This window comes from Corylus avellana, chromosome 3, assembly GCF_965113065.1.
Source record: "Corylus avellana chromosome 3, dhCorAvel1.hap1.2, whole genome shotgun sequence".
In the NCBI taxonomy this organism is placed as follows: Eukaryota; Viridiplantae; Streptophyta; class Magnoliopsida; order Fagales; family Betulaceae; genus Corylus; species Corylus avellana.
This window is the reverse complement of record NC_142492.1, coordinates 14145638-14172473: the sequence shown is the minus strand read 5'-3', so window position 1 is coordinate 14172473 and position 26836 is coordinate 14145638. Positions and strand designations below refer to the sequence as shown.

At 36.1% G+C, this 26836-nt stretch overlaps 1 protein-coding gene and 2 pseudogenes across 1 annotated transcript; 1 reads left to right on the top strand and 2 right to left on the bottom strand.

Annotated features, from left to right (window-relative positions):
- The first annotated feature begins 623 nt into the window (after positions 1 to 623).
- LOC148586834 (uncharacterized) lies at positions 624 to 2987 on the top strand (annotated as a pseudogene).
- A 5740-nt stretch (positions 2988 to 8727) lies between these two features.
- On the bottom strand, positions 8728 to 14626 carry LOC148586833 (uncharacterized). The gene is made up of 11 exons (XM_088514359.1): positions 14533 to 14626; positions 14148 to 14415; positions 12303 to 12387; positions 11744 to 11824; positions 10704 to 11004; positions 10444 to 10569; positions 10092 to 10342; positions 9745 to 9978; positions 9480 to 9572; positions 9299 to 9400; positions 8728 to 9201 (listed from the first exon to the last, which is right to left on the bottom strand). Exons 1-11 carry the CDS (start codon positions 14624 to 14626, stop codon positions 8728 to 8730), a joined length of 2109 nt encoding a protein of 702 aa, XP_088370485.1.
- Positions 14627 to 17994: 3368 nt separating this feature from the next.
- On the bottom strand, positions 17995 to 19854 carry LOC132175553 (hydroquinone glucosyltransferase pseudogene; annotated as a pseudogene).
- Between the last annotated feature and the right edge of the window lie 6982 nt (positions 19855 to 26836).

The following is a 26836-nucleotide window of genomic DNA, read 5'->3' as shown; positions in this document are numbered from 1 at the left end:
ATCGATCGCACTTCTTACTGCATCTCTCCCTTCTTCTCTTGTGGTTGCACTAAACCTCTCTTCTTCTCTTGTGGTTGTATTAAACCTTACTTCTTCTCTTATTATTACTTTTAAATTAGTATTAAGTCTTATTCTTATATTAGGATTATGTTATTAATTTTCTAGTTCACATCAACTCATGTTATCAAAGTTGGTATGGATTATGATTGTATTGTCTTTTCTATTTAAGTTCAATAAGGAAGCAGCACAGTAAACTTGAAATAAGACAACATTCTATAATAAATATTAAAGCTAACAACAATACTAAAAAATGTAAAACTGTCATTGAGCTAAACTAGTAAATAAATTACAAATAGAAATTTGTTCTAAACTAGTAACCCATTTCTAGAATATTTTGTTAGGTAACATCGCATTGAGCTAGCATCATTTCGTGAATATTTGTTCTAAACTAGTAACCCACTTCTAGGATTTTCTCATTACCCATGCTCCTTTTAAACTTTCCCTCCCTTAATATTTGAGAACAGACCTCCCATTTAATCCTCTTAATTCTTAAGAATCTGATCTTCTAATTCCCTTGTGTGCGTACATGTACGTAACAAATAACCTCTAATAGGGACATCAATATGGATAGGAGTTGGATGCGGGAAAGTACTCGATGTTCAGAGCAATTTCAAAAAGGTGTGGAAGAATTCATGGGAATGGCAGTTAAATCAGTTGATTCACGTGATATAACAAAGTGCCCATTCCGTGATTGTGCAAATCGATATTATTGTCATATTAGCGAGGTGAAGGGTCACTTGTATATGAATGAATTTACTACTACATACACTCGATGGATATTTCACGGGGAAAAAGATCATTTAAGGGTAAACACTTCTACAAACATGCACACACATACAAGTGAAATGATGGAGGAGGTTGATGCAGTTGAAGAATTGTTAGACGATGTATGTATGAGGACATTTGTTGATGTTAACATCGGAGAATCCTCTACTTCACAGGGCCCCACAATTGATGATCACGAACAAACAAGCTCCTTCTACCGATTATGGGAAGATGGTTTACGAGAACTTTATCCAGGCTGAAAGAAATTTACACAAATTGCTTTTGTACTGAAGATGCTTCATATAAAGGCATTCTGCAACATGAGTAACAAGGCGTTTGATATGATGATTGACTTGATAAAGACGACCCTCCCAGATGGAGAGACATTGCCACGCTCATATAGAGAAGCAATATAGTTTAGGCGACACTTGGGATTCGGTTACGATAAGATACACGCATGCAAGAATGGTTGTGTGCTTTTTTGGAAAGAACATGCAGACACAGTGGTATGCCCAAAGTGCAACAATTCAAGATGGATTGATGGCAAAGGCAAAAAAAGTAATATTCCTCAAAAGGACTTATGGTATTTCCCAATAAAATCGAGGTTACAACGATTGTTTATGACAAAAGAAATGGCCAAGGAAATGCGGTGGCACAAAGAAGGTCGAGAAGATGATGGCAATACTCTTAGACACCCCGCCGATTCTATTGTATGGAAAGAGTTTGATAAAAGACATGAGTGGTTTGCAAGTGATTCTCGCAACGTGCGGCTTGGTTTAGCAAGTGATGGTTTCAACCCATATGGTAATATGAGTACAACATATAGCATATGGGCAGTAATGTTAATGATGTACAATCTCCCTCCGTGGATATGTATGAAGAGTCCAAATTTGATGTTGTCCCTTATTATCCTTGGGCCTTCAGATTCCGGAAAGAATATTGATGTATATTTGCGGCCATTGGTTGATGACTTGAAAGATTTATGGAATGAAGGCATACGCGTGTACGATGCATCAAAGAAGGAGACATTTTAATTGCATGCGACATTACTATAGACTATAAATGATTTTCCCGCATATGAAAAATTATCTGGGTGGTCTACAAATGGAAATCTTGCATGTCCACTATGTAATAAGGATACATCGTTCAGGTATTTGAAGTATGGGCATAAGGTGTGCTTCATGTGTCATCGTCGTTGGCTTCCTCAAGAGCATCCATGGCATAAAAGAGGAGATTTGTTCGATGGTACAGAGGAGCATAGATTGGAATCTGAAGAATTGTCTGCAAGTCAATTGTTGAAACAACTAAGGGATGCTGGGGGTTTACAATTTGGAAAAACAAGCGGGAGAAAGAGAAAGTACACAGATGTTGTGTTGAATTGGAAGAAGAGAAGTATTTTCTTTGAGTTGCCTTATTGGTCAAGCTTGAAACTACGTCACAATTTAGATGTAATGCATATTGAGAAGAACATATGTGAAAGTATCTTAGGTACATTGATGAATATTGATGGGAAGACCAAGGGCACAGTCAAGGCACGAAGAGATTTACAGTTGATGGGTATACGTAAAGAATTGCATGTGCAGCCAAATGGTGAAACTTATAGGATGCGACTTGCGAAGTACACCTTGACAAGAGATGAGAAGAAGAGTTTATGTGAGTGGTTGAAAGGTGTTAAATTTCCTGACGAGTATGCATCTAACATTGGTCGATGTGTGAACAAGCTTCTTGGTAAACTTTCGAGTATGAAAAGCCACGATCGTCATGTCTTCTTATAGCGCTTGCTTCCTGTTGCAATTCGAAATTTCTCTACGTCAGAAATACGAACAACATTGACCAAGTTCAGTACATTTTTTACGCAGTTATGTGCACGAACGCTGAAAGTTGATATCTTGAAACAAATGAAAGTCGACATTGTAATAATTTTATTCAAAATGGAAAAAATAATTCCGCCAGCTTTTTTTGATGTTATCATCCATCCAGCACTTCATTTACCTCTGGAGGCCGAGCTTGCCAGTCCTGTACAAAACCATTGGATGTATCCGTTCGAAAGAGAACTTGGAAGATATAAGAAGTGGACGTGTAACAAAGCGAGTCCAGATGGGTCTATTGCCGAGTGTTACCTAGCTGAGGAGAGCTTGACCTTCTGTTCCAGGTATCTTTAGGGGTTGAGACAAGATGGAACCGTGAACGGAAAAATGTTGACGTTGATATTGTAGAAATGAGCCAGCGCTTGGATGTGTTCTCCCAACGAGTTCGGCCGTTAGGAGCAGCTAAATTAGTAACACTGGATGCTAATGATTTTGGTAGGGCACGATGGTATGTGCTTACCAACTGTAACGAAACGGGCTCATATTTGGAGTAAGTTTAGTAATGGTCTTTGTGTTTTACCTGTTACGACATGTTATAATTTTAGCGTTGATGATCATTTACCAATACGTTTATTTTTCATGCAGTGAACATTATAATATGTTCAAAAGAGAAGGCGGCCATGACATTGAAAAAAAAGCATGAGGCTAACTTTGAATGTTGGTTCCATAAACGTTTACACAATAGTGGGCGTACTGCAGACAATGGCTCAAAACAATTATATGATCTTGCATGCGGGCCTGATCGTCATGTTAGATCGTATAGATGTTGCATCGTGAATGGGGTTAGGTACCACACGAAAGAATGTGCAGAAACTCGTACTACCCAGAACAGTGGTATTTCTGTTTCAGGTGAGGACGAAACCTCAATAACGGAGTGTTATGGTGAGCTAAAAAATATTCTAGAGTTACGTTACCCTGGCCAAAATCTCGTGTACTTGTTTAAGTGCGATTGGTGGGACACTAGGAGTGCAACAGGAGTACGAATGGACCAAGGCTTCACGATTGTGAATACTTCTGGTAAATGGTGTGAATCCGACTCGGTCATCTTAGCATGTCAAGCTTCGCAAGTGTTTTACTTGGATGATCCCAAATTGTGTGGTAATTAGAAAGTGGTGCAGAAGTGGATCTATAGAGACATCTATGATATTCCAAGTTCCAACAGTACAAAAGGGAGATAATACAGAAGATGACCAAAAACTCAGTGATGACGTATACCAGGAAGGTGAATGTGTTGGGGGTAATATGGTCTTTGTTGATGAAGCAAATGTTGAAGCCTCCACTCAATTACGTAGAGATGATGCGACAATAGCAATTGATGAATTACATATTCAACTTGATGCAAGCATGTTTGCCAACGATAACTTGCCGGACGAGGAGCATGATACAAACTTTGATGAGGAAGACGAGTTATGTAGCGACAACGATATAGACTCTGAACACGAACAATCATCTTCAAGTAACAGTGATACAAATTCTGAATATGAATCTGATGATGAAATGTGTTGAACATAAGCCCACATTTGGTGTAAGTACAAAGTGTATTAGCATATTTAATGAAGTTGATGCTCTCTCTCTCTCTCTCTCTCTCTCTCTCTATATATATATATATATATATATTGTGGTGTTTTTTTTTTTTTTTTTTTACTAGCATGATTATTGTATGTTTGTCAAAAATATTGAACATGCTATATGGTTATAATTTGACTAATATAATTTTTTAGTTTTTGAGTTGTTAGCAGATTGATCATAACAATGACAACAACAGGACGCAAACGTGTTCCAGCAGCACGAGGCCGAGGCCAAGGTCAAGGTCGGGGCCTTATTGACGAGCATGAGTGTCCGACTCCCAATTCTAGGTTTGGTGATACAGATATGCAAATGTCGCCCTCGCCCCCCCTCCCCCTCCAGTTAGTGGATGGGCATCCTTCGCACGAGTCTAATAATCCTATTCACTCAGTGGTAGGATTGGATTCACAGGGAGCCGCCCCTACTGTATCTTGTAAGTTCATGAATTATATGTTTATGAAATGTTATTTTTGTATTATTTTGATTTTTTATAGACATTTGACAATATACTTTTCCAAATATAACTTACTACATTACCATGTTTTGCGTAACAGCTACCACGTCTGTCAGAAGTGTAAGGGGTAAGACCAAGTGTAAGAAGTTGAATGACCATGTACTTAAGAATGGTCCCTTAGTGCTAAACATCCCAAATAGACACCGAGCACCTGTAGGCGAGAATGCAGCATGGTTTGCAAGCAAGATTGGGGAGATTATTCATAACATGTGCGAACTGCATCACGGTGAATGGAAGAAGGTCCCAGCTGAGGAAAAGAACAAGTTGTTATTCCATGTTCAGGTATGAATATCAATGTAATGTTTAAGAATATGTTTCGTATGAAAAAATAATGTGACACATTTTTTACCATTGTTTTCTTATCTATTATGTATCAGTCAAACTTCGTATTGAATATGGGACGATACGAGCACATCAAAGCTGTTGAACATAAATTGGGTCGTGCATATGCTAGGCTTCGTTTGAACTTGTATAGGGACCACTACAAGAAATATTTTGAAGGCATTCATAAAGACAATGATGAGGGGATTGCCAAGGCTAAGGCTATTGGGAGGGAAAACGTGCCAGCAGGGTATGGTCTTGAACAGTGGAACCTAATATGTGACTCATTTGATGACGGTAAATAGAAGGTAAATATATATTATTATACTGATTAGAAAATTCAGATTGATATAATTTGCATGCACTTGAAGACATTTTATGAATAATTGTGCTTTTTTTTCTCTCTCCAAATTTCATAGGAAAAGTCTGAACGAAATATAAAAAACAGAAGCAAATTGGAAACAAAGCACACAACTGGGACTTGTTCATTTGTCAACGTCATTTACAAAAAGGTAAGTATCTCGTAGCATAATTTCCTGAAAGTAACATTATTTAGTGTAAACTTTGATTATATGTATTATGTGTTGGAAGAAGAAACAAAAGTGAAGCCCAATCCTGTTGAACTATATGAGGCTACCCATATAAGAAAAAAGGATAAAGAGTTTGTGAACGCCAAATGCAAAAGTCTATATGTAAGTAAATGTTTAAGCTCCGATCATTAAGTTGATTAGTGAAAAACATGAATAATAAACTTGCATGAAGTATATATTAAACTATGGCCAACTATGACTTGTGTAGCTTCAGATGCGAGAATTAACAACCAGTGAGGCCTTAGAGGAAGGCAATGTGGAGGGAAGGACCGAATGCAAGAAATAGTCACACAAGTGCTAGGGGCCGACGATCTGGGCACGTTAGAGGAATGGGATGCGGTCTTTTTTCCTACCCCTTTAAGTACTTCATCTCAAGCGTTTGCCCACTTCGACAACCATGACTAGTGTAGGAAAAGACAAGAAGACACTCAAAGCGAGTTTCAACAGACTAGAATCAAACTTCATCAGTACAGGAAAAATCTGCAAGCCAACGTTAAGGAAACGAACAAATTGAAAGCCACTGTTGAGTTCTTAATGTCACATATTGGAGGGTTAGTGAAACTTTACCTATGCATTAATTTTACTAAGATACACATACTAAGTAATCGTTAAAAGGCTTATTGATCATTATATGAAATTCTATTCTTCTTAGGTCTGGAGGGTGCTTGATTGGAGGTGAATCAAGTGAAGCCAACAATTAAGGGAGCTTTGGAATAACCATTTATTTAGGATGTACTTTTTAATACCATCTATTTGGGATATATTTTTTGATACTATGTATTTGGATAGTTGTTGGTACTTTTTATTTGCTACTGTGTATTTGAGTATTTGTTGATCATGATCTGTTTGGTAATGTATATTTGTTGGTACTTTTTATTTGGTTTATATTATGTTAAGATACTTGCAAAATTTTTGGTTCAAGAACTTTTGAGTTAGTAAATCTCCCTTGACATGTTTATCAAGGTTAAAGAACTTTGAGTAAACAATGTAAGGGAGTAATAATATCTTTCTAAATTTTCTTTTTAAGTGAATGCAGGATGACAAGAGTGCAAGAAAGTTAAACCACCCAAGCAGGTTCTCACTTTAATATGTTTCATGAAGAAACACATTTTTAGTATCTCTTTCTCTATAATGTTGGGTTTCATTCTCATTGTCTTTGATATTATATATTGGTTCATTGTGGTAGATTACTCAAATTGCTTATGAGGATGAATTGGCAAGGAAGAGGATGTAAATAAGTACTTTATTTTGGGTTCTGGAATTTTGCTGGCCATGGATTGTAAAACATATATTTAATAGTTTTCTCCCCTGGCAGGTTTGGTTCATGGGGCAGTTCTCACATATTTTTGATGATTTTGATGAGGTTAGTCCTTTTGAGTTACGTTTCTTGTGGGCATTTAGATTAGTTTGAAGATTGTTGTCTGATGTGGTGAAGTAGTGTTAATGCATAGTAGTCTTCTCCAAAAGGTGTTAAACTTTTTAACTTTGCCAGTATTTGTGGTTTTCGGCTTGTGTTTCCAATGATAAGTGTTGTTTTGTAGTTTTAAGCCATTATTCATGATAGGTTTGGCCTTTATATTATATCATTTTCATAATTATAGGATAAAGAGGTATAAGATCATATAAAATTCAAAAATCACCATTTTTTCCCTTTACATTCTCAACAAAATAATGGAGAATCTGAATTTTCACTTTTTTCTTTTTTCTCTTTCCATTTTCTCTTGGTCTCTTTTTCGACCCCATAGATACTACTGTTTTGTGCTTTTTCTTCTACTAGGAGTTGTGATTTGTTGTGTGGCAAAACGAACTATGTTATGTTATGTTTGTCCCCAAAGTCTGATTTCGTCGAACATGTAGATGTAGCTATCCACCCTCCATTATAGGGTCATTTGCATTCTGTGCATAAATAAAATAATTTTGCTATCAACACTTAACTCTAGATTAATATGCAACGTCCACTACACCATCCAAATTAGGGTTAAAATTAATGTAATAGTGGGCAGATGAATGGTGGGCTGCACTAAGCTTTCAAAATTAATAGATTAGTGCCTTTTAATATGTAATGTCCTCCCTACATCATCCCCCAACTAATATGTTAGTTTTGACACTCATTTGGAGAAGGTAGATTGGATATTGAATGACCCCATAGTTTAGGGTAGATAGCTGAACTTAACCATTTCATTTAGTTTCAAGAAATTTGATTGGTTATGCTTGTTATTTTCATTTCAGGTTCCTAGCACAGAGATTGACAAAAACCCTCCCTAGTTCTTCACACAATGGGATCCAGACTCTAAAATGTTTACGGTTAGTTTGTTTAATATTTGCTCAACTGCTTCCAATATTTTTAGATGTGATTTGGCACAAAGATTGACAGTTTGATTGAACAGTCTACCTGGTCTGAGTTGTTTATAAGTCACTGGACTAAAAACCTTCTGTAACCTAGACATGTCATTTGATTGCCAGTGGGTCAGCTCTTGGTCTTAATTCTCATTGTAGCTCTCTCTCTCTCAATTTATTTTGGCACCTACTGACGCAACCAAGTAGACCAACTTACCTGCTGGCTGAATTGGGCTGGACAATCTTTTCTTTCTCTTTCATAGGCCACTTGCTAGTCTCGTTAAAATACACTGAATTTTCTTTTTTCAAGTTTTTTTGTTGGTCTGTTCCTGCTAATGGTAACTTATCTGACCCTTTTTTTTGTGTCTGTCAATGTGAAGTTGCAATTATATTTTAAAATCAAGCCACCAGAGGTAAACAAACCTCAACCTGCCCCTGCAGCCAACGGCACAGCGGCCCCTGGTGTCCCACCAAGGTCTTTGCCACCACCACCCCAAGGTCCATCCCCACCACTTCCTCCAACGCAAGGAAGGCCACCTGGTGCACCTCTTGGAAATCCTCCTAGAGCCCCTCCTCCAATGCCTGCTTCATTCCCACCACCACCTCCTTTAGCAAATGGCCCTAGGCCCATGCGTCCTGGTGGGACTCCACCTGGAGGATGACATATATACAGGTTTTAGAAGTTCACATATATATAGGTAAAGTTCTAAAAACACATTTGACCATTAAAAATGTCAGTACCTGCTTCGCCGTCGATCGACAATGGTACCACCGCAATGTGTGGGGAAGCTCCATCTGGTGCAGAGCTGAACCGCATCATATCCTCGATCTGGCGTAATCGAACGTCAAACGTTGCCTGACGTGCATTGTTCACGGCCACCAATGCATCTATCTCTTCCTTGTGCTTCGCCCTCTCCGCCTCAAGAGCTCTGTCAAGCGTTTCTTGTGATATCATGGAGTGACTGGTGTTTTCTGACCGTGCTTGTGACGGTGTATAGTATGAGCGTATGGAGCCCCGCACGGGCAAAATATTCGATCCAGCCTGCCGAACCCTACCGGCGTACTCAGGCTTATTTCCAAGCGCCTGTGCATACGCGTCGTAGGGCGCCCACTTGACCGTTCCCTCTGTGATGCTAGCCGACGCTGCAGGGTTGGTGGGTATCAGCTCCTTCATCCTTTTCTGTATGTTACATTAATTATTGGGTTAGTGGGTCATACAACTGTTAATTGCAAATAATTTATCAAATATATAAACAAAGAATTAAATTGTAGCGTACACATCTCTCTTCCACTATCTCATTCGGATATGTATTGTCCACCTTCGTGTGCGTGCGGATGTAACTCTCTGCATGAGTAGGATACTTGCCCAGACGTATGGCCTGCCGAAAAAATAGGACATACAGTTATTTTTAAATATATCAAATGATTTGTTGTTTACATGGTAAATTACACACTTACCTTCTCATGTGTCACTCTGGCATAGCTGTTCGATCCGGTGCAATGGGGCGTATCATTTAATGCTCGCAAGCGCTTCATTTTTGCCGCATAGTCCTACACAGTTACCATATTGATATGTTAATAATGTAAGGAAATTTGGTTTTAGTACTCTTTATTCGTGACACTACACAATAAAGAGGCAATTTCGTTTTACATGACACCCATACATGTTAATAAAACAATATAATGACACTAGACAAAATGAAGAGTTCAACTCATGACCTACCTTATTCTGACAAGTACACCATCTCTCCAATAAGATCTCCACGTCTTCGGCGTTGTACTCATCAAGTGTTTGTTCCCCCACTCTTGCCCGTACAATATCCAGAGTATCTTCCTCTGTAATTGCACAACGTCTTTTAAGCTCGTACCTCCAAGTCCGCAGCTTTGATCCCATATCCTTGAATGCTTCATTCTTTATGGCTTCCAAATAGAATTCGGGCGGGACAGAAAAGTATGCCTACACATGTTCAAAATTATTAAATTAAAAAAACCTAAAATATATGTGTGCAACTTAAAGCGTATATATACATATATACATTATGAGTGTTTTACATAATATGCAATACATACCATCAAGGCGTCCCAAATATCCTCTTTGGTACGCTGCGGTACCTTCGTCCAATTGTCCGGTATTCGGACATAATTGGAGCTCCTTATGACATCTCCAGCCATCCGTTTAAACCTCATGGAGCTAAATCCGACGGGCTGGCATGCTGCATTGTACTCCATTATGATCCGCTTGCTGGCGGGGACTCCCGGCAACCTGTGCGAGTCACGGATGGTAAACACCTCAATAACTTCGTTTCCCTCTGAATCGGTACCTAACAGATTAAAAAATTACCGATGTAAGTTATGTCGAATTCAATACTAATTACAACTAAATTAAGACATATATACACAACATTCGAACATATCCACTTACTTATGGTGCGGACCTGCCGATGGCGTAACTGGTCGTCGGGAGCAGGGTCGGTTGGCTGCGGGACAGCCGTGTCTTGTGTCGCACCAATACAGTCTTCCTCGGCCGATGTCTCACTGTCGTCGGGACCTGATATGTTTTTTAGAATATTTAGAATTATATGAAGTTGTAGTTGTAGTTAAATAATATAATTGATATCGCACCAATATAGTTAGAAATTTCCAAAAACCTTGCAATCTTTCCAAAAAAACTTTCGGCCATACCTGTGCTATGCTGGCTGTATGGCTGCTCTACATGTCCCTGAGTACTCTGTCCAAGCTGGCTGGCTGGCAGATACCCCATCTGGGCCATGCCTGCCTGACCGTATGGATTATGGAGAGGGATCTCCCCTTTCATATCGCCTGGAAGTACCGGTCGATATCCGTCTTGAATGCCCAGAAGCTGAGCAACGTCTTGTTGCTCGCTATCATCAAGGTGGTCTAACGGAGACCCAAGCTCCATAGGCTGTCGCACTACAGAGGAGCCCCTGCGTGCTCTTCTCTTCCCCCTATGACTCATAGTAACCTGCAAAAAATACCACAAATTCAATTAATCTTGTATACAATGTATGAAATATTCACTACGTTATGTATGCATGACTCACACGTATGAAATAAGATATATACCAAATTTTACCCAATTAAACAACTATATTAAGTGCGTTGAAGGGCATATAGTGAACAACTACCAATCTATATATATATATTCAGCTTTTATTCAATCACATACGCTTCAATTGGATCTAAGTTGGGTCTGACGTATTGGATATGATCCTGCAGATCGTGATCACAATTTCTGGTCAATATGAGCGGCTCACACTCGTGATAATTGGCACATGAATCCTGAAGCCCTTCACTCTGACCAACGTCGTATATATTTCTTGGTTTGGTCCTTACTGCGCAAACCCAATCCGGGTATCTACCATCTTCTACGTAAAATACCTGATCAACTTGTGAAGTTAGCACATACGGCTCATCAGTAACCACTTCTCTCGTGTGAACAAGGTTTTTGAAGTTCACAAGTATCATGCCATACTCATCCACCTTGTACCCCTTGTCCCTCGTGGTGTCCGCCCAATCACACCTGAACATAACGTACGTAGTCCTGTCGTAGTACTCAATCTCAAGTACTTCCGTTAACTTCCTATAGTACGTTTCGCCATCAACAGTCGGCACACACACCCCGCTGTTCTGAGTCCTCTTTCCGGCATCAGATGCAATGTGCGAAACAACTTGCAGTTAACCACATATCTATTGTATCTGACAGCTGACTCCCGCGGCCCTCTACAATGCATTATCAATTTCTCACCAAGTTCCTTCCTAGATCGATCATCCAATCGATCGACCTGTGAATATTTACAATACAATGTTAACACTTGGTTAAAGAGTGTTTCAGTTGATTTGGAAAACATTATGCATGCAAATATAATCAGACAATTGCTTTTGTTAACATCACGTCATTCTTACGTAGTTACGGTACCAGTCACAGAACAGCTCATAATGTTGGGTTTCCAACTGATCCTCTGTCGTTCGCCCCCTAAGCGTATCCATGTGCATTCTACAATTCGAAATGTTATTAATTATAATTTGATACGGGAAATGTTACAAGTTCATTGAACATATAATATGGTGAAGAAGGACCTCGACTTACGTCCGCAATTGAAGGAAGTCGTCCGAATTGAACATAATATACCGGTGTATCTGTGTTATTGTGATTCGGTCGAGCCGGACTCGTGTTCCTTGTCCCTTTAAATCATCCGGATTTCTTTGTATCCTATTGTGAAATGTTGGTGTATTATCTAAATATCTCGAACAGAACATCACCAACTCAGTAGCTATGTAGCCCTCAGCAATGCAGCCCTCAGAAGCCGCTTTGTTACGCACGTTAGATTTGAAAACTCCAAGGCTCCTAAATATGAACGAATACAATCAATCAGTGCAGTTAGTACTTGTCTTGTATTAGAGTTAAACCATAAAAGGAAATATCCGTAAACAAATTTTACCTCTCTGCTGGATACATCTACCTATACTGTACTGGTCCACCGAGTCGGCATTCACCGATAAGATGCACGACCACATGAACCATGCTTGTGAAAAAGCTGGGGGGAAAAACATATTCCATCTTGCACAACGTGATACAGACGTCACACTGTAGTTGATCAATATCCTCTTGTGTCAATGTTGTCGAACATAGTCCCCTGAAGATTGCAGACATCTCAACAAGAGGTCTAACCACATTGCTTGGAAGTGATCCACGCAATGCAATAGGTAGAAGCTACTGCATTAGTATGTGACTGTCATGACTATTTAACCCCGATATCGTACAGTCCTTAAGTCGTATACAACGAGAAATGTTCGAGACATATCCATCGGGCACCCTTACATTTCGTAACACTTTCAAAAAATGTGTCTTATCATCCTTGGACATCGTGTGGGTAGCTTGCTGCATATAGGTCTTACCATTCTCGCCAGTGTAGGGATGAAGTGTACGTCTCAAACCCATTTCTTGCAAATCTAAGCGGGCGGCGAAGTTGTCCTTCGTTTTCCCTGGAATGTCCAGTATTGTACCAAGTATGTTGTCCATCACGTTTTTCTCTATGTGCATAACATCAAGGTTGTGCCGTAATAAATTATCTTTCTAATACGGCAACCTAAAGAAAATACATTTCTTCTTCTACACTACATTAGAAGTATTCGTCTTCTGCTTCTTTCCTTTTTCTTTCGCAGCCTCTCTTGCCTGACCAGCGTTCTCATCCCCAAACACCATCCCTTCTAATTGGCTCATGATTTCGTCTCCACTTGGCACACCAAGGGCACATTCTAATTCTACGTTGCCGTCAAATGTTCTTTTGTTCCTCCTCCATGGACGATCCATGGGCAAGTATCGCCTGTGCCCCATATAACACCATTTATGACCATGTTTTACCCACTTCGACCTTGTCGAGTTCATACAGCACAGACATGCCTTCTCACCCCTGGTAGACCATCCAGACAAATCTGCATATGCTGGAAAGTCATTAATTGTCCATATCAACTGCGCTCGTAGGACAAAATTATTTTTCTTTGAGACGTCGTATGTGCGCACCCCTACATTCCATAGTTCTTGTAACTCCTCAATTAAGGGTTGAAGGTAGACATCTATATCCATTCCAGGTGAACTTGAGCCTGGAATAATCAATGATAGTATAAAAGATGTCTGTTTCATGCACATCCAAGGAGGCAAGTTATAGAGCATAATTAAGCAGTACAGGCCAAGTGCTGTGAGATGTGCTCATGTTTCCAAATGGATTAAATCCATCTGAGGTTAGTCCGAGCCTTACGTTCCTGTTGTCCACTAAAAACTCCGGATGCAAATTGTCGAATGACTTCCATGCTTCGCCATCAGCCGGATGCCTCAATATGCCGTCCTTTGTGCGGCCTTCTGCATGCCACCTCATAAAGCGTGCAGTATGCTCTGACATAAACAACCTCTGTAGTCGTGGTACAAGTGGAAACCACCGCAACACCTTCACCGAACGTTTCTTGCCCAACGATATAGGTTGACCATCCTCATCTAAATTGATTGCATCCATCCATTTAGATTTTTCACATACGGTACATGAATCCAACTCCTTTGTGCCCTTCCAGAATAACATATAGTTATTAGGACACGCCGGTATCTTCTCATACCCAAGTCCTATATCTCGTAAAAACTTTTTCGCCTCATATGTATTACCTGGCAGCTTTTCATCACTCTCAGGCAGCAACTGGTTGATGAACTCTAGGAAGGCCGAGAAGCTCGCGTTACTAAGTCCACCAACGCACTTCAGGTTGTACAAGTGTACAGTCGCACTTAGTTTGGTATGTTTTGTTCCGTTATGAAGTGGTTTCTCTGCCTTTTTCATAAGGTCGTAATACTTTACTGCGTCACCTTCAGCGGCTTCTTCGTTTACAAGTTCTTCATCCCATTGCACCACGACTTGAGGCTCACAATTGTCTTCCCTGACCACTTCGTGCATGCCGAATAAGTCACGCAACATTGCGTGCATGTCTCCACCCTGATTTGCGGTTGCACCCGCATCTGAGGCCGAGGGATTCGAATTAGACCCTGTATCAGGACCCTGTACATGATTCTCACCGTGATAGTACCATAATGTATATTCTGACATCATTCCTTTTCCCCCTGTCAAGTGGTCGAATACGAAATTTGGCGGGTGGCGCCGGTAATTTCGACAAATCTTGCAATGGCAATTGACTTTTCCATCAGGGGTTCTACAGTAACTAACTGCAAACTCCACGAACAGTCTACACCAGTCTCTGTATTCCCTCGTACCCCTAGACTTTGTCATCCAACTCTTGTCCATTTTTCGCTACGTACATAAATTATGAATCAATATAGAAGACTTAAAAAATATATACTTCATTTCAAGCACATGCATATATATAAACCTAAATATGTCAACCACGTTAAAAATATAAACCTATATATACATTATCATATAGGTTTAAATTTTTTATGTCTAAATATAATGCATATTCATGCAAGTATATATATATATATGCATTTGTTATATATGGGGACCTTAAAATAATTAAATAACTAGGTTAGTTATTTAATTAATATTCATATCCAATATTCATGGATATGAATTTGTTAGAAAAGTTAAGGGGATAGTACCAAAGTGTGTATTCATTTAGAGTCTCTCTAAGTTTCACAATATTTGCACTTTTGCCATTCAAAAGTGCAAACTTCATGATAATGTATAGGTATTAATATATACCTAGTAGTGTGTGCATTTGTTATATATGATCGAGGACCCTAAAATAATTAAATAACTAGGTTAGTTATTTAATTAATATTCATATCCAATATTCATGGATATGAATTTGTTAGAAAAATTAAGGGGATAGTACCAAAGTGTGTATTCATTTGGAGTCTCTCTAAGTTTCACAATGTTTGCACTTTTGTCAACTTTTTTTCCAATTAAATCCATGGAATTCGAATTGAATCATCGCTACCATGAGAATGTATAACTTACAAATTAATAAGAGATTTAATGTACGTCTCAATATTAAGACTCATTCAATTTAAGTATTAATTAAACAAAGTCTGAAATTAAATCTCTATAATTATCACCACGTACTACACGTACTTAATTAGAAGGTCAAATGATTAAAATTGAAATAATGTTGTATAAATTATTTACTAATTAATAAGCCAACCTTTTTCAGCTAAACAAGCAAAAAATAAAAAAAATAAAACAAGAAGCCATATTTAAAAAACTATTATATTATGAAACAAAAACCTAGCTACCATGAGAAACATCATCTTGCATGCATGCATGTGCATATACAACGAACGTACAATAAGTAAATAATATATATAAAAAAAAATAATAATAAAAAAATACACACCTCCATCAATTAATACATACTCACAAATACTCGATCAATCCAATGTATTAACCAAACATCATACGAATTCATGACAAAATAAAACATAAATTTGATTAAACAACACAATATATATATATATATATAAAATAAAACAGTATATATAAAATAAAACTATATATATATATACCTGCAGGAGAGCTGGAGTTGATTGACGGAGAAGTTTCGGCCAGCGTACCGCTGGAGACGGCAACGGCAAAGTGATGGAGCTGGCCGGAGATGGGGAGTGAGCTGGAGAGAGCTAGAGAACTTGTTAGCTAGCTGAGAGATAGAGCTGGCTAGGAGAGAGCGCGCGGGAGAGGGAGCTGTACGTGGGCGCCAGAGGAGTTAGCTAGAGAAGAAAAAATAGAAAAAACCAGGGGGAGGGAAGAAGAAAGGGCCAGGCGGGAGAGCTAGAGGGAAAAAAAAATGGGAGAAATCCCAAAAAGAAGCTGGCATGGGGGCGTGGGCGATGGGATGGCCAGCAGGCGCTGGCCTTCCCAAGGCCACGCCTGACCTGCCACTTGGCACGTCAGGATATATATATATATAATTGTATGATATATATAAGTACGTTATACTTATATCCTATAAATATAATATTCTAAGTAGAATTTAATTGTAAGTATAATATTGTAATTAACTTATAGCAAAAGTTCTAATATTCTAAGTATTTTTAAAAAATCAAAGAAGAAAAAAAAAGGTTTGTAAATTAATATATAGTATTTACAAAAGATTTTATGTTTTCATCCTTCAAGTTGCAATATCTCCAAATTAATTTAAAATGTCATTTTATACAAAAATAGTAAATCGACATGTTTAGATATATATAAAATATGTTTTGGAATGATTGGTTTTGTAAAGCAAATTTTCCAAATCAAAGCTATAAAAATGACATGTACGTGTACGTCAAACCTAAATTAAGGATATATAACATTATCCTATAATTTATCTCGTTCATTTGGAATCTCCTTAAAATAATAAAATTAAGTAATATTAGGCATATTGAAGTATATAAATATTAAATAAATGTTGTATAAACAAAAAAAAAACAAAAAAACAAAACAAAACATGCAAAACAAAACAAAACAAAAATAATAATAATATAATAATCATAATAATAATAATAATGAAAGAAAATTTTGACGTGTTGGTTTGACACGTCAGCATTTTCTGACGTGCCGAACGTTGACACGTCAGCAATTAATAAATTTTAATTTTAATTAAATAAATTGTTTAAAAATTAAATTTGACTAAATTTTTACTTACATGTCAAAAGTTGACATGTCAGTAAATCCTAACGGGTTACTTTTGACACGTCAGAAAAATTATTTTCTGATGTGTCTATTTGACACGTCAGCATTTACTGACGTGACAAAAAATAGACACTGTTTGCCACGTCAGAAAATGACCTGTTTTTTGTAGTAACATTTGATCATTAGAGTTGGACAATTAGCATCGACACCTTTAGGGTCCAACCGTCGACGCATTTGTCAACAGCGTGCACTCGAAGTCGCCCCTAAAGACCTAAATTCTTGTAGTGTAATTGCTCTATTTTCTCTTATTTTTATTTATTTATTTATTTATAAAGGCCAATAAATTTAGAGGGTTAAAAAAAAAAAAAAAAATGCACTCGTGGACCGTGGTTTCACTTTGCACCGAGAAAATTAACTTTGAGACATAAGCGACCATCACTATAAAAGGGCCATCACAACTCTAATCAAATCTGGGACCAAACTACAGGTATCTGGTTTCCATGTGCCACTCCTTGCATTATATTTATAAAATTATTAAAATTTATTAATAATTTTTAAAATTACATCACATTTGAGAGAAATAGAGCTCTAATGATCTTAACCTCTCTTATTCGCACCTCACCAAGTGGCAACTGAAAGGCTGCTGCACTATCCGACCACAAACTAACTGCTCTATTTTCTCTTCTTTTTATTTTTTTATTTTTTTATAAAGGCCAATAAATTTAGAGGGTTTTTTTTTTGTTAAAAAAAAGAAAAAGAAATGCACTCGTGGACGGTGGTTTCACTTTGCACCGAGAAAATTAACTTTAAGGCATAAGCGACCATCACTATAAAAGGGCCATCACAACTCTAATCAAATCTGGGACCAAACTACACGTATCTGGTTCCATGTGCCACTCCTTGCATTATATTTATAGAATCTAGTTGTCGCAAACACAAAAAGTACTCGGTACTCGCATTTTGAAAATATCAAAAAGAAAGTTTTCAAAAAGGAATTCAAGAAAGTGAGAAACAAACCACATTTAATTTACTGCTTATTACTTTTCTTTGCTACTCTTCCAGATCTGAGCCACCTCCGCCAGTGATTTTGTTGACAACCCTTCTTGGCTCAATGCCCTTTCAGCTGCATTCTTTACTTCTTTCATTTTGCCCTTTAGCAATTTTCCTTCTTCTCCCTTAATTACCCGTCTTGCGTAGTTTGCAATATCTTTGTGTCCCACCAGGCCTTTGTCATTAACTTTGACCCTCAAAGCAACCTTCAAATCATCAGCTAGCAGTACAGAGTTCATCCGTTGCTCCGCGTAGAGTGGCCATGCAATCAACGGTACGCCATGCACAATGCTCTCCAGGGTTGAATTCCACCCACAGTGGCTCAGGAACCCCCCGGTCGAGGCATGCTTTAGGATCTGCACCTGTGGAGCCCAAGAAGGCACCACTAGACCCACTCCTTTTGTCCTCTCCAAGAACCCCTCAGGAAGAAAAGGAAAAGGATCCTTAATGCTTTGTTCACTGAAGTAAGTTGCATTGGCAGCTTTCTCATGTGGGCTCCTCACAACCCAAAGAAATCTTTGTCCACTCTTTTCAAGTCCTAAAGCCAATTCATGAAGCTGCTCATGTGAAAGCGTCCCACCGCTACCAAATGAAACGAATAACACTGAACAATGTGGCTGCTTATCCAACCACCTCAAACACTCGGAATCGTCAACCCCATGGTCTGAACCGGACTGAACTAGCGGTCCAATGGGGTAAAGAGGTGGCCTGCCCTCTTTCCCTTCCATCATAGCTTTAAAAGAACCCGGTTCTAAATCCAGAAAGCTATTAACCATAATTCCAACAGCAAGAGGGAATCGTTTGGCTATGTGTAGAATCCCTTTATAGGCCTCATTCTTTCTATCTTGAAAAGATTCCGACAGATCGGACCCATGGATCGGCACACAGCCAGGTAATTTGACCGGTTCAGGCAAGTCTCCGTACTCACAAGAGTATGTTCCATCAAGCTCTGGTAGGTAAAACATCAACGACAAAAGCATTGCGGTTGAAGTGAAGAAAACGTAGGAAGGAACACCGAATTCTTTGGCCACATCAAAGGCGCTCGAACCAAATAAATCAACCACCAAAGCCACCAGCCGAGTTGACTCGGCTAAGACCTTGAAAGAGTCTCGTAGGGCAGGGAGGGACCGAGTCAGGGTGAGTTCGATCCGAGTCAAGACCTTGACGTCCTCGGGGAGGTCTTCAATGCTCACGGGTGGAAGAAATATGGAGGATATGGCGTTAGTTAGGTCTTGAAGGACAGCTTGCTGAGGTTTTATGGGTGAACCATCTGTGGGGATGAGGAAGGTGACGAGGAAATTGTGGTGGACGACGAGTCGCTTGGCGAGCTCAACGAGTGGGATGAGATGGCCCATCCCTGGTGTGGCCACAATGGCTACGTGTGGTGGTGGTTCCTGTTGGGTGCGTTGAACTTGCATGGTGGGTTTAGTCCTTGAATGAGAGGAAAAACTTAGCAGGGAGATATGGAGATCAGGCTTAGGTAGCTAGCGAAGCAAAGAAGTATAATATAGAAGGATGAGTCATTGACTTGAGCGTTGGAGTTTTAATTCTTGAGTTCAAGTTGCCGGGCGGTGAGGGTACGTCGTTTGAGTTCAGGAATCACGTAGAGTGAGGCAGGCTCCTGTTGGTACGTCTGTAGGCAGAGAGGAGGGAGGGGGAGGGGGGGCCCGCTTGCTCAAAAAAGATATTTTTAGGATTAAAAAAAAAAAGGGTAAAGTCCACATACCCCCTCAAACTACCACTCAATTGACAATGTTCCCCCTAAACTTTCAATTGTGACAATGTCCCCCCCAAAGTACCAAAACATTGTCAATGTCCCCCCCAAGACTAGCCATAGGACAAAAATGCCCCTATAGATTTCTCAATAAGACAAAAATACCCCTATAAAGTCAAAAAAAAAATTGATTTTTTAAAAAACAAAAAATTTTAATTGAAAGATAATATTTTTAAAAAAAAACAATTTTTTTTAAACAAAATTTTTTATTTTTTTTTTAAACGGAAATTTTTATTCTTAAAAAAAAAAACTAATTTTTTTATTTAGTTTTAAAAAACAAAAAATTTCATTTTATTAAACGAAAATTTTATTTTTTTAAACGTAAATTTTTATTTAAATAAAATTATAAAACAAAAATTAAAAAAAAAAAAATCGAAATTTTTTTAATTTTTTTCTTATAAAATTGATTTTTTTTTAAAAAAAAAAAAAAAAAAAAAATTGGCCATCGTTTGGATTTTTTTTTTTCTTTTCTTTTTTGTTAGTTTTAGGTTTTTTCTAGAAGTTTTAGTTTTTTTTTTTTCTTTTTTTTTTTTTTTTAAATTTTACTAAGGGTAATTTTGTCATTGGGGGGAACATTGACAATTTTTGGTAGTTTGGGGGGGACATTGTCACAATTAAAAGTTTGGGGGGGACATTGTCAATTGAGTGGTAGTTTGAGGGGGTTAAGTGGACTTTCCCCAAAAAAAAATAATAAAAAAAAATTTATGCTGGTCCCCCCAAAATAAATTGATATGTTTTGGTCCCCCCAACTCTCTTCTACTCCGGTTGGTTCTTACTTCTTAGGTTAATTTTGGGGTTTTTTTGTGGTTAATTTTTCTATTATTTGGCTTGGAAATTTGGTTAAGAATCTGAAAAATTAATTTTTTTTTTCCCCTTCATAGATTGGATGTCAGCTTGGAAACTTGGAAATTCTTGTTGCTACTTGGAAGTTTCTGTGTTTTTTTGTTGTTGTCATTTTCTTTATGTATGTATGTAAATATTGGATCTTTTCTCTGTGAGGATTTCTGGTTCTTGATTTGGTATGGCCGTATGAGAATTCTTGATGGGTTTTTATAACTAATGTCATTGAGAAATCTCTAGTTTCTCTTTAAGTTTTTGTTTCACCGATTGAATTTCAAGTTTGAAATCATAATGATTTAGAGAATTTTTTATTAGGTCCCAATTTGGGGGAATTTCAGTAAGAAGCTAAATTCCTAAAATTAACTAAGGGCCTTTGTGTGTAGTGAATTTCTATGCATGATTTAAGATCCGAATTGTTAGATTAATGGGTTTAAAGCTTTAATTTCACTATTGTTTATAGTATGGACATAAACCCTAATTTGTATAGTATGAATTAAATTAGGGTTTTTGGTATGTGAACACTAGGATTACTAATTGGATGTGTTAATTACATTTAAAGCATTAATTAACCCAAGACTTTCATGAGTTCAATGGAAATTGATGTCCATAGGGTTTAGGTTCTAATATGTCATATTATAATCATATTGATTATTGTATGTGAAGATGAGTATTATAAATTTGGGGTAAGTTGCTAGATCAATGGAATAGGAAGAAAATAATAATTATAGGGTTAAAGTGTAATGTTTAACTCAGAGTCTATGTGATGATTATGTTATTCATGTGAATTTATTCATTGTTAACCTACACATATTTTTTCTTTATTTTCTAAATACTCAAAATGATCATGTAAATTTATTTGTAGATGATAAAAAAGTCAAATACAATACTTGACTATTTCAATAGAAAAAATGCACTAAATTTATTGGAGTTTGATCATAGATTGTGTGTCACTTATGGATTGTATGTCACAAAGTTTATTTTTTATTTTTTATAATCAGTAGTGCCAATATAAGAGTCGACCCTATTGACATATTGCCAAACCCGAACCTTGAGAGTCGGTGATAATAGGTCATTAGTGTTTTTACTAATCTGAATTTTAATCTCCAAAATAAAGAGGTCCTAATATTGAGGTTAAGACTAAATTATGATATTTTATTAACAATGTAATAATTTTGAGAAATTTAAGGAGACATGTGGATATCATGGTTTGTAGACTTTAGTTTAGAGGCTTTGATTTTACTTTAAGGAATTTATATAAGGGTCTAACTTTTATTATGGATAATAAAAAAAGAAGAAAAAAAAGAGAGAATTTTATTTTGGGGATAAGGAAATTGTTTTCGTTTGCAAATGTTGCTCGTAACAATGCTAATAGTAATAATATAAAATGATAGTGCGGATGGTAAAAAGAAAAGAAAAGAAAAATGGTAGTAATTTCGTAATTAAAATAAATAAATATAATATTTAAAAAAGAAAAGAATGAATGGAGGTCATATATATTAGTAATACTAAGACAAGCATATTGAGGGAATCGCAAATTCAATGTACTGTATGACATGGTTGTTAACAATTGGAGGTTCAATTAGTTGATATCGTGAAATAAATAAATAAATTGTTTAATGAGCATTGATAAGCCACTTGAGGCGGGACAGAATTCTTGTTCATTTGAATTAGACAATATTTAGTTAATTATATTAAAAATGTATTTTTTTTTTTTTTTTTGATGAGACAAAAATACTCTTAAAATATAACTAATTGGATATTATCTCGTTCAACTAAACTGGAGGAAAAATGCTACACATCTTATATTTTCTTTCTAAAAGTTAATTTTCAAATGATAAATTACATTATAACCTTTTTCATGAAATTTATTATTTTAAAAAGTGTATCATAATACATTATTTAAAAATTAACTTTTAAAACAAAAATTTAAGATATTTAACATTTTTCAAACCGAAAAGAATTCTAATTTACTCTATGCCTTTAAAAGTAGGACTTTTTGAAAACAATATTACTTTTATGACTGTCGGCAGCAGTCAATGTAGCCAAAACTAAATAAATAAATAAAAATAAAAATAGATAATATTAATTTGATGACTGTCGGCAGCAGCCAATGTAGCCAAAAATAAATAAATAAATAAAAATAAAAATAAAAATAGAAATAGATAATATTAATTTGACGACTGTCGGCAGCAGCCAATGTAGCCAAAAATAAAAATATAGAGAGTAGCAGGGGTAAAGATCATTTGATGTCTTGTTGGATGTGAGAGATAAGATAGGCTCAAGCTGCATTAAAAGTTTGGCAACCAGACAAATCATCAAATATAGGAGGGATAAATCCCAGCAAAATAATTCAAAATTTCTAAGTCTTTAAGTAAAACGAATACGCGGGGTAATACGCATAACAAATCCTCACATAGTCATGCGGGGGGCAATTCACATAAATTATCTTGATTTCTGATTACGATAAATTTTGTTGCCATGACATATTAAATGTGTTTAAATAAGGATAAATATGTTATAAGTCCCTCAATCAACTCGTTAAAATTAAAAAATTTGAAGTTTTTTTTTTTTTTTTTTCTCAAATTTTTAGTCACTGAGTTAATTAAAATGCCAATAAAATATCTACCGTTAAATTTTTGTAACGTCCGTAAGTTTCAACCAAAACACCGTTTTGTCCCATCAGCATAATAATTTTTTATTAATTTAACTTAAAAATTAAATTTTTTAAAAAATTGAATGGATGCTTTTTTTTATTTTTTATTTTTCAAAGAAAAGAGTGCTTGGTAGTTGGAAGTTGGAGGCCTTGAATAACGGCAGCAATAGAAAACCAAAGCAGGCCGGCCACCCCTGGGAGGTTGGAGGGAGGCAGCTCCACCTTTGGCCAACCCTTCAACCTTTTTTTTTTTTAAAAAAAAAAAAAAAACAAAAAAAATTAAATTAATAAAAAATTATTATTTTGATGTGACAAAATGGTTCGTTTTGATTGGAACTAATAGGCGTTACAAAAATCGAACGGTAAGAATTTTATTGGCATTTTGATTAACTAAGGAAGTAAAAGTTTTTTTAAAAAAACCTAAATATTTTTTAGTTTTGGCGAGTTGACTTAAAGATTTATAATATATTTACCATTTAAATAAATGTATCGAAAGAAAATGAGTTTTTAAGAGAAAATGTGACGTGAAAATATGATTTTGTGAAAAGTATTTTTATGTGATTAAGTTATAATATTACATGGGAAATAAAGGACCAAATAATGCGAAAAGTGTGCACCTAAGGAGGAATAAACTCGTAGCAACCCGTATATGGTTATGCAGGGATAATTAGGGGTGCAAATGTGGTTAGGGTTAATTGCCTAAGTGGTAAAAAGAGTTCAAAAAATGTTAAAAAGTTATTATTATTTTTTTATATATATATATAAAAAAAAAAAAAAAATCGATGCCGTTTTTATGGTAATATGGTAATATGACACTACTTTACTACATACGACATTATGTCTAAATTTTTATATATATTTAAACATAAAAAAGTCGTTTCATGTATATATATATATATATATAGTTAGCAGTTAATAGTCAGTGATTTTTTCAAAACATAAACTCTCTAATCGTAACCGCCTAAGTAGTTAGTGATTTTTCTTAACCTCTTTCAAAAGCAGTTAGGGATTAGTGCAATTAGAGATTAGCGCACAGTTAATACGCATGGCAAAATATTTTAATTTTATCATGTGTATTAATCACCAGCCTTTTTACCCCGAGAAATGATAAACATAGCCCTCAGATAGTCATGTGGGGGCAATACACATGATAGAGGTGTAATTATTCATTAGACAATGTTGGTATATGTATTTATAAAGCATGCATGAAATATGATATGATAATTAGTACAATTTGATGTTTACATTTTCATGTATAACTGTTTTAAGAACTTCATATTATAGAATATGGGGGTGATATATATATATATATATATATATATATATATATATATATATATATATATATAGTAAAAGAAAAACATTTGCTCCTAATACAGGGTGTTCTCCCCTTCCTCCCTTCTTCCTCTCTTATTTTTCTACTCCTTCCCTTCCTTCCCCGCCTCTTCCCTCTCTCTCTTTTTTCCCTTTTGCTTGTCTTTGTTTTATGCTTGTTTGTTTGTTTTTGGCACACTTTGTGAGTGTCGTTTTTGGGAGATTCACTCAAACTATCCCCCAGTTCTTTGAGTGCGTTGTTGATCTCCTCTGCGTGGCTTTATTGTCCACCATTCAATGCCAAGTCTGTCATCGCGCCCCCCACCGCGTTTCACTGGCCCTATTCGCTTGCAACGCCAGCTTTGGTTTTCGGCAAGCACGCGATCAGCCTTTCTTCTAGCCACCATCATCCACCTAGTGTGCTCCTGTTTTTTTTTTTTTTTTTTTTTTTTTTTCTTTTTTTTTATTTTCCCTGTATTTTTCAGTTTTTATTGTTTTTTCCCCTGCTATTTGTTCCTTATTTTATATTTCCTGTTGTTTTGTTGCTTGTAATAAGGCTTTGTTCTCTTGTTGATCCGTGGAGTATTTGTTTATGTTCCAGACCCTTGGGTTGTTGATGAGATCTATATTCTGGCTTTCGGGTCGAGGAAGAAGAGTTTCGGCATGAGAGTTTTCTACTCGTAGGTCGAGGAATAAGAGCTACCTATGCATTGGAATGAGTTTGTTTGGAGCAGATCTATTGTTATATCTGAAGATTAGTCATAGGTTAGTGGATTTTGTTTGAGATTGGGATGGTTGTATCTTTGACGTTTGTAACCTTGTTGTTTCGACTATGGTTGCTGTAGAGCTTTTTGCTCTGTATTATAAAAGCTTTATGCTCGTATTATCTTTAAATAAATGTGACTTGAATGTTTTCGTCTTAAAAAAAAAAAAAAATTGGGATTTTTATAGGTACGTATAAACTAAAGCTCTAGATTTGATTTACAAATGATAGAAAATTTCCTTCAATTTGGAGAAGATATCCTCCAACCCATATAAAATAGTATCAAGTGTTTATAAATGTATATTTAAAAAGCACATTAAATTTAGTCTAAATTAGTGTATTACTATTAATGAGGTTAAAAATTTAATATACATTTTAAATGTTTATAGACACTTGACATTATTTTATATAAGTTGAAGAATATTTCTTTAAGATTAATTTAAAATTTTTTTTTGCCCATTTACAAAACAATTATGAAATTTTGTAAAAACAAAAAACTCAAATTTTCATTTAATCATTTAATTCATTATAAAATGTCATGTCTGGGGTAAAAAGAGTAGAATTTCACGCAATTCTGTTGGCTGTCTGGCATGGTATAATGTTTTTTTCACTTTTTATTACGGACGTACGAGATCTGACTCTGAATGTCAGGTCATTTTCATCTCTTATCCTTTCAAATCATTTATTTATTTTTTTTTAATGTAAAATTATTTATTATGATTACAATGATTTGCAATCAATTTCACATGGTATAAAAATATTTTAAGTTTCTTGCAAAAAAAATAAATAAATAAATAAAATTAAGAGCTTTACGTAGGCTGCAAAAATAATTAATAAGTTCCTATACTTCATTTCCCTCTAATAATCTAATGCTTTTAACCAAATCGTTAAATGTCACGCCAATACCAAAAAAATTTTGACTCATCCATAAAATTTGCTTTTTACTTTGATGGTTTCTGCCAAAAAAATTAGGTAAAAGTTGAACTATAGAATTTTTTTCTAAGTTAATTCGGAGCAAATTTCAATCAACATACTTCAATAGGTACAAGTGTCATCTCTCACATTTTTTTAATATTTTTAATAATTATTTAGGGTTAAATACTCTAAACCCCCCTGAGGTTTCCGAACTTTATTTTTTCCTCTCTGGGGTTTCATTTTTATCACAAGAGGTCCCTGTGGTTTTGATAATAAACCAAATTAGTCCTCCGTTAGTTGACTTAACGGAATGCCACGTGTGATTGGTCCACGTGGCACCTACTTATTTATTTATTTTTTTAATTTTTTTAAAATTAAAAA

What these genes read in the sequence shown, in the direction of transcription:
- LOC148586833 (XM_088514359.1), bottom strand. Translation starts at nt 14,626, where the DNA reads ATGTCAGAATATACATTATGGTACTATCACGGTGAGAATCATGTACAG. An exon ending in GAGGGCCGCGGGAGTCAGCT is followed by an intron (nt 11,005 to 11,743) that starts GTCAGATACAAT and finishes TATTTTTTGCAG; the next exon opens with GTTACTATGAGTCATAGGGG. An exon ending in AGATAGTGGAAGAGAGATGT is followed by an intron (nt 9,202 to 9,298) that starts GTACGCTACAAT and finishes TGTAACATACAG; the next exon opens with AAAAGGATGAAGGAGCTGAT.